Source organism: Gekko japonicus, unplaced genomic scaffold, assembly GCF_001447785.1.
Source record: "Gekko japonicus isolate JY-2015 unplaced genomic scaffold, Gekko_japonicus_V1.1 scaffold3447, whole genome shotgun sequence".
NCBI lineage: Eukaryota > Metazoa > Chordata > Lepidosauria > Squamata > Gekkonidae > Gekko > Gekko japonicus.
In genome coordinates this window covers 27,899-36,529 of record NW_015172654.1, presented here as the reverse complement: position 1 = coordinate 36,529, position 8,631 = coordinate 27,899, and the positions used below count along the sequence as shown (strand labels likewise).

The window sequence follows — 8,631 nt, the reverse complement described above, 5'->3', positions numbered from 1 at the left end:
TTGTAACTTCTGACCTGCTGAAGAGTTCTGATGAACTTGCAAGATGGCACACTCTTCGGTGTCATTGGGTGGATTCTAATAAAAGATATCACGGGGGTGGTTTTCTTGGCTTTGTGGTGTTTGCTTTGCAGCTGGCCCAGCCTGGATCTAAACCCCACCCAGCCAGATCGCTCCAAGAATGTGTCTCTGGTGCCATGTTGATCTTCCTGAGGATCTGCCCCTGAACTAGAGACCATTCTGAGTTTCTTGTCTCTGTTGTTTGGACCTGAAACGTTCCCATCTTTATTTCATTTCTCCTTTGTGCAAACTGAACGTGGGAACCCTTAATACTGCATTTTCTTTTTCCTTGCACTGAGGTTTTTGCCCTGTCAAAACCATTTTTCTACGAAATGACCCCTGACTACCAGTAATGTTTCCTTTGGATTCAACAATATTTTGGGACCCCTGGAGGCTCCTTAAGGGTGTCGGGGTTATTCTTGGCATGTTCCTTTTCATTTGAGAGCGTTGGTGCAGCTTTGGGACTGGGAGGCACAACAGGCAGAATGGGAGGCCACCAACTTGGCACACGCCAGCCCTGCTCCTTCTGAACGGGGCGTTGGATGCTCTCAACCCTCCTCCGGCTGCCTGAGCGTCTTCACAGTCACTGGTGCCAAGGGTATACTTAGAGAGCCGGGGACCTCAGTTCTGCGAGCCTTATGGCGCTGGAAGCAAATTGCTCCTGCCGGCTAACCCAATCCCTATGCCAGGGATTGCTGTTTGGCAGAGCAAAAGGTACATTTAGGACTCAGAACATACATTCAATCCCAGAGAGTTCCAGTATTCTATTCCTGACAGCCAGTCGGCATTGAGCTGCTGGCAAAGAAGAAGGCAGAAACTGAGCCCTGGCAAGACACAGGAACTGGATGGGGTACGAGAAGGGTGGAGGGAGCCGTTTAGGTTTCTTTCTATAATTTCTGTATCTGTCAATGGTTTCTGTTCTCCAGTTTTTGCTGCTGGCTTTGTAGATTTCATTGCCTTGTGTCCTTACACCGGACACATTTGGTAGTTCGGCATACAAAGCCTAGAAATTATGTGCAGAATAAGGTCACCGTATGTCGTAAGCAGCACCGTAGCTAGAGATTTTTTGGGGAGGGGTTCTTGGGGGGGGGCAGTAGCCAATTAAAAACAAAGTTAATTAAATTAACTTTGATGTAATTGGTGGGACTCCTTAGAACGCCTAAGGCAGCCCTGTACCCCCCAGGCTCCAGGGCAAGGGGGGTAATGCCCAGCGGCCGAAGCTTCCCTCCATCCCCCCTCAGCAAGGGCAGACCTTCCCTGCAGAGCGTCCGGCTCCCCCCCAAGGAGGCCCAGTTCCTCTTCCCACGGCACGGCACAAGGGGCAGCCTGATGTCCATGGCTCAGGGAGGGGCCCATAAAAACCACTAGGGGGCCCGGCCCCGTGGGCCCCGTGGTCGCTACGGGCCTGGTCGTAAGTGACTGGACAGCACTTCACACACACACGTCTGCCTGTTCGCCTTGCCAGAAGATCCATCAAATAGTGGCAAGACACTTGATCGATCTTCCCGCATTTCCCTGTGATGAACTTGCAAGATGGCACACTCTTCGGTGTCATTGGGTGGATTCTAATAAAAGATATCACGGGGGTGGTTTTCTTGGCTTTGTGGTGTTTGCTTTGCAGCTGGCCCAGCCTGGATCTAAACCCCACCCAGCCAGATCGCTCCAAGAATGTGTCTCTGGTGCCATGTTGATCTTCCTGAGGATCTGCCCCTGAACTAGAGACCATTCTGAGTTTCTTGTCTCTGTTGTTTGGACCTGAAACGTTCCCATCTTTATTTCATTTCTCCTTTGTGCAAACTGAACGTGGGAACCCTTAATACTGCATTTTCTTTTTCCTTGCACGGAGGTTTTTGCCCTGTCAAAACCATGCACACCGTTGGTGCATCAATAAATTTGCATTCAACATGATGCATATTGTTCTGCACTAGAGTTGCCAATCTCCAGGTGGGGACTGGAAATCCTCCTAGAATTACTACTGATTTCCAGACAAGAGAGATCTGTTCCCCTGCAGAAAATGGCTGCTTTGGAGGGGGGCAATTCTTGGAGATTTGGCGAGTGGAATCTGGGGGTCCAGTGGGGGAGGCTGGGTTTGTGGAGGGGAGGAACCTAAGCCGAGTGTAATACCAGCCCCATAGCATGCATGCATGCATACATACCGTACATACATACATACATACATACATACATACATACATACATAGCTATGAAGGGTTTTTTTGGGGGGGAGATCGAAAGTGGGTCTTAATTAGATTACCACTAATTAGATTAGTGATCTACTAAAGGTAAAGGTTTCCCTTGCTCGAAAGCTAGTCAAATCCGACTCTAGGGGGCAGTGCTCATCTCTGTTTCCAAGCCAAAGAGACATTTCCGTGGTCATGTGGTCGGCATGACTAAACACCGAGGTGCACAGAATGCTGTTACCTTCCCACCAAAGCGGTACCTATTTATCTACTTGCAATGTTTTGCTTTCGAGCTGCTAGGTTGGCGGGAGCTGGGGCCAGAGACGGGAGCTCACTCTGCCATGTGGCACTTGGGTCTCAAACTGCTGAGCTACAGACCTTCCGGTCTGCAGCTCAGTGTCTTAACCTCTGAGCCACCGCTACTTAGTGGTACTCTAATTAAGATCGTGAGATTCCCCATAGCTTCCCTGGGGGCTGTTTTCACACAATGAAGGAACCACAGCTGAGAGGAAACGGGTGGTTTGTCTGAAGTGGCGGAGCTCGAGAATTTGACCCAGATCCCCGAGGGACAGAGGGGGCCAGACTCTCACACTTTCCACAGCGATGAGGCTTGTCTCTCCCAGATCTTGCTTTCCGAAGCAGCCATGGTCCAGGCACACAATAGCCGCCTTTCGTGGCTATCCCCCACTCCTCTCCCCCACCCCCCGGCCATGGCAGCTACCTTTTACTCCCTCCTCGCATCTCCTGCCCTGCCCTCACACTGGCTCTCCCTCACCCCTACGCGGCTGACAATGAAACCTGGCAAGCCTGGACTCCAGCCGTGGCCCCTAAGAAGGGCAGGGGAGACCGGGGGGGGGGGGCAGGGAAGGCAAAGGCCCCTGCAGCCAGAAAGGAGTGGGAAATGTCTGCCCCCTACCCCGCTCCTCCCTGCTCCACTTGGAGAGGTCTCCCTCTCTGAAGCTCGCATGGGCTAGGCATGCTATGCAGCAGGTATCAGATGGCACTCCCCAAGCATGTGCGATGCAGCAGCCCTGCCAAAGCCCGACAGGGAGCACCAGATAGCCTGGTGGCAGCACAACAAAGCAGAAGAGGCAGCTGCTGGGAAGTTTAGGAATTCAGGGGCCACTTGCTGCTGTGCCCAGATTCTGGGGGAGGGGCTGGGAGGGGAGGGGGCCAGGGACATTCGTGAGGGGGGCATCAACCCCAGGGTCCCCCCCCCGGTGGCACTACCAGGTCGGTGTAATGCCTTGGAGTTCATCCTTTAAAGCTGCCATTTTCTCCAGGGGAACTGATCTCTCTTGTCTGGAGATTTGGAAGGCTCTCCAGTCTCCACCTAGAGGTTGGAACCCCTACAAGCAATCAGAAGTAGTGCAGTCTAGGAAAGGCCTCGTGCAGCTCCCTGCCTGTAAAGGAAGTCCCTTGTTTACCAAGAGCCATCACGGGAATAAGGAAAGGCCTTTTTCCAAATGATTTCTTGGCTAACGAGGGACGTCCCCGCAGGCTTTTTCTGATTAAGGCAGAGTGTGAATGTGTTAAATCCACATTAAGAGCCGTCAGCAGCCGTTGTTTATTTTTGCTAATTCGGACAGCCACGATCAAACTGGGAGCTCATTTGCTAGGGACTAATGTTAATTAATAAAACCTATTTATTTGCTTAGAGGCCCCCGCAGCCTTGGGGTTACACTTCCCTGCAATCATTATTTCAAACCAAAACAGAACAACTCTTTCGAAGCTGAAAAAAGAAGTTAGGAGGGGGGGGGGTCACATTTATTTTTCTTCGGAAGAATTTACAGCTAATGCCCTCCAGGCTGTGGTGATCCCTTTCAATTATACTGGAGAAGCAAAGACAACCGAAGGAAACAGGGCAATGGGAAGACGCAGAGCTCAAGAAGTTACCTTCTGAGTTGGGACTCCTTCATTTAGACTCAACTGAATTTCTCCCTGGATTGTTACAAGCGATCTGTTTTCAAGGTGGAACTGAAGCTCCATGTACAAGCAGGCAAGAACAAAAATCCCAATAGTTGGTGGGGAGTTTACTACAATCAAGAGAAAATACAATTTTTGCTCACAGAAGAATACAAAGTCATAACCAAGAAGGTGCTTTTGTTTGCCTTTATGGCAGGAAAATCAAGAGAAGTTTGTGCAGTGGGAGGCATTGAAGGTATTTTGATTGTGTATTAAGGGGTGGGATCAAAACCCGCATGTTCAGCTTCTGGTATCTCCAGTTAAAAAGATTTCAAGTATCAGGGCTTGGAAAGGTCCTTGTACGAGACCTAGCAAAGCCCCTCGAAATAGACAGTATTGGACTAACAGTGGAACGCATGTTTTGGGTGCAGAATATCACAGGTTCAGTCCCCACCAACTCCATCTCCAGGACTTCCAAGAAAAAGTGCAGAGAAGGACCTTTCTCTGTATGAATCTGCTGCCAGTCCCAAAAGACAATGTTGAGCTTTAGGTGAGGCCAGGGGATCTCCTGGAATTACAACTGATCTCCAGACAAAAGAGATAAGTTCACCTGGATAAAATGGCTGCTTTGGAGGTCGCCTCTGGGACAATATACCCCACTGAGGTCCCTACTTTCCCCAATTTAAGTATGTTTTCCTCCTGTGGGTCCAACATACTTATGTGGGTCCAGGGAAGCAGGGGACGATCGCTCCCGCGAAAGTACGCCTCACCACCCCGGCAAAGAAGTCGGCAGGGAATCCGAAATTTGCCAAGGCACTGCAGGCAGCCCCTGAGGAAGTGGAAGAGGATTCCAGCGAGGAAGACCCCGAGACGGTGGGAAAAGGCCAGGTCCTGCTGTGAAAGGCGTGGAACAGCAGGGCCCGATCCCGGAGGCGCCGAAAGTGGTGAGCAGCTTCCCCCCCTTGTTTTTCGTGACTATGACTCTAATTAACCCAGCCCTTGGGACACACATCCGTGTACGAGCACTCATTGACTCAGGGTGTGGGAGGGACCTTATCAACCCTTCCTTAGTTACAGGGCTGGAGGCAGAGGTGGTGAAGTTGGAAGACCCCTTGATTTTAACCCAAATGGATGGGTCAACTATGAAAGAACCATGTGAATACGAGACTGTGCCTTTGCGGGTTGGGGTGGGGGATCACTGGGAGGAACGATCGTTCGTGATCACCCCAGCTGCCAGATTCCCGCTGGTGTTGGGGGGCCCTTGGCTGCATGGGCATGATCCATACATCCTGTGGGATGAAGAGAAAGTGCAGTTCATCTCACCTCGGTGTCAAGGGCACCGGTGGAACCCACAATGGGGCCAGTAGTGGAAACTCCTAGAGTGTGTTTGGCCCAAGAGGAGCTACGATCCATTCCCCCTGAGTACCGTGACTTAGCTAGGGTGTTCGAAGAGGAAGAAGCCAATGAGTTTCCCCCCATAGACATTCGGATTGCAGTATCGAAATATTGCCTGGTCAAAAACTACCCAAGGGGCGCATTTATGCAATGGGGCTGGCCGAGAAAGACGAACTGCACAAATGTATCAATAAAAACCTGGCCCGGGTTTTCATCAGGCCGGCCTCCTCCCCTTTTGCGGCCCCGGTTCTCTTCTGGAAGAAGAAAGATGGGGGGTTGAGGCTGTGCACGGATTACCGGGGATTGAATGCGGTGTCTTCGATCAATGCTTACCCCATGCCCTTGATCAAAAATTTTGAAGTTGGATCTCCACGATGCTTACTTTCAGGTCCGTATCAGGGAGGGGGACGAACATAAGACTGTCTCTAATACACCCCTGGGACAGTTTGAGTATTGCTTGATGCCGTTCGGTCTTCAGGGGGCGTCGGGGGTCTTCATGAATCTGATCAATGAGGTGTTGCACAAGCATTTGTTCAAGGTGGCGCTTGTTTACCTAGATGATATCTTGCTGTACTCCCCCGACCTACCCTCCCACGTGAAATTGGTGAGGGAAGTTCTAACCACGTTGCACAAGCACAAACTGTTTGCGAAACTATCCAAATGCAAGTTTCACAAGCCCCGCATTGACTTCCTGGGGTATCGGATTTCCGGTAAGGGCTGGGAGATGGACCAGGGGAAAGTACCGGATGTATTGAGCTGGAGGGTTCCCCACACCAGGCGCCAGTTACAATCCTTCCTCAGATTTGCGAACTTTTACAGAATTTTTTTGCCCAACTTTGCCCAGGTCAGCAAACTCAGGACTTGTTAAAAACGAAAGGGAAGAGTCCGGAGGCAACCAAGCCAGGGGCAGCGTTGGCTTGGAATGGGAAATGCCAGGAAGCTTTCGAACGCCTTAAGGCGTTGTTTACATCGGAGCCAGTCCTAGCCCACCCAGATGAAACGAAAAAATTCATTGTTCAAACTGACGCATCAGACGTGGCCATGGGGGGGGCGATTCTCCAAGAAGGAGGGGATGGGCTCCTCCACCCCTTGGCGTATGTGTCAAGGAAGTTCAATGACACAGAACACAATTGGTCAGTCTGGGAGAAGAAGGTGGGGCAATAAAATTCGGCTTGGCCACCTGGAGACACTGGCTGGAGGGAGCGTGAGTCCCGTTTGAGGACTGATCATAAAACCTTGGAAACACTCAAAACGCCCCGGTGCCTAAATGCAAAACAACTTCGGTGGGCTGATTTCTTTTCCAAGTTTCAGTTTACCCTTCACCATTTTCCTGGCTCCGCGAACTCTTTGGCTGACGCCCTGTCACACCTCCCCCAACATGGCATCCAACGGGAGATTATTTTGGACTCGGTGTTCACGCCTTCCCATTTGGGGGGGCGGTGATGACACGTAGCCAGACTCGCCCCGCCGGCTCCCCCCCTGCGTCACGGCCCCCTGATACTTCCCAGTCAGACAAGCCGGGGGGGGGGGAGACATGGCACAGCAAATTTGCCTCCACCTTCTCGGAGGGCGACAAGGCGGTGGTAGATGCAGAAGGAGACTTTGAACTTTGGGCCGATGGCTGTTGGTACTGTGGACATAAACTGTTTGCTCCACTCTCCCTTAGGGGGGAGGTGTTGCATGCCGTACATGGCTCTAAAATGTCAGGACACCCGGGTTTTGTTAAGTCCCTTCAACTCCTGCAACGGCAGTTTTGGTGGCCACAATTGAGGAAGGATTTATCTTCATTTGTCAAGTCTTGCCAAATCTGTGCCATGAGTAAACCCTAGCCAGGAAAAACCCCAGGTTTATTGTACCCTCACCCAAATCCGAGCCGGCCCTGGGAAGTGATATCCATGGACTTTATTACGGATCTCCCACCAAGCAAGTCAATGGCTGTCATTTGGGTGGTAGTGGATTTATTTTCCAAACAGGCACATTTCGTTCCATTTGCCTCCCTGCCCACAGCAAAAGCACTGGCCAAAGCGTTTCTTTTTCACGTGGTCCATTTGCACATGCTCCCAGCCAAGGTGGTGTCTGACAGGGGAACCCAATTCGTTTCCCGGTTTTGGGGGGAGCTGATGAAATTAATGGGGGTGGAACGGGGCCTGAGCAGCACCTATCACCCAGAGACTGACGGCCAGACGGAATGGGTTAATCAAACTTTGGAGCAATATCTCTGTTGCTTCACCAATTATCAACAGGATGATTGGGTGGATCTGCTGCCCTAGCCGAATTTTGTTATAACAACACTTGCCATTCCTCGACCGGATTGTCCCCATTTAAGGCTTTGTATGGCTACGATAGCCCACCTGTGCCTTTCCTGGAAGGGAACAATGACTTGGGGCTAGGGGATGCAGCTCAATTGTGTCAATGGTTAAAGGAGTCATGGCCGCTCCTTTGCAAGACTTTGGATGCTGCCAATGAGGCATACAAGAGTCAGGCTGACGAGAGAAGGGTAGAGGGGTGGGCTCTGCAGCCTGGGGAATCTGTGTATGTGTCTACTAAAAACATTAAGGTCTTAAGACCTAGCCGAAAACTTGGGTGGAAATATCTTGGTCCTTTCAAGGTGAAAAGAGTGATCAATGATGTGGCTGTGGATTTGGATCTGCCTAAAAACTTGAGAAACCTTCATTCTGTATTTCATTTCAGCCTCCTAAAACAGGATTCTGGGTCAAGTCCCTGGCATCCATCGAAGCCGGTGCCCCCTCCTATCTTGATTGAGGGCGAGCAACATTATGAGATTTCTAAAAATTTGGGCTCAAGGATTAAACATGGAAAATTGTTGTATTTAGTTGAATGGATGGACTTTGGTCCCCAGCACCTCGAGTGGGTGGAAGTAGGGGATATTCGGGCCCCTCGGTTGTTGCGTAAGTTCCATCGCGAATTCCCAGACAAACCAGGAGATCTCCCGGAATAACCGGGAGACCTCCCGGGGTGGACGGGAGAAGCTGGTTTTTGAGAGGGCAGAATGTCAGCTATGCTGCCATAAGGGGTGGGGGTGGGGGATTCGTTTGCCTGTGTAACCAGTACGCTGCATTCCTTCTTGGCTTCT

General features: G+C 51.0%; 1 protein-coding gene across 1 annotated transcript in view; it reads left to right on the top strand.

Annotated features, from left to right (window-relative positions):
- Positions 1–5,687: 5,687 nt before the first annotated feature.
- Positions 5,688–8,631, top strand: part of PRRX2 (paired related homeobox 2) — a 14,897-nt gene continuing 11,953 nt past the window's right edge. Inside the window, exon 1 of the mRNA XM_015421734.1 lies at positions 5,688–5,925. Within this exon, the coding sequence (XP_015277220.1) occupies positions 5,688–5,925 (238 nt within the window). The remainder of the gene's footprint in view (positions 5,926–8,631) is intronic.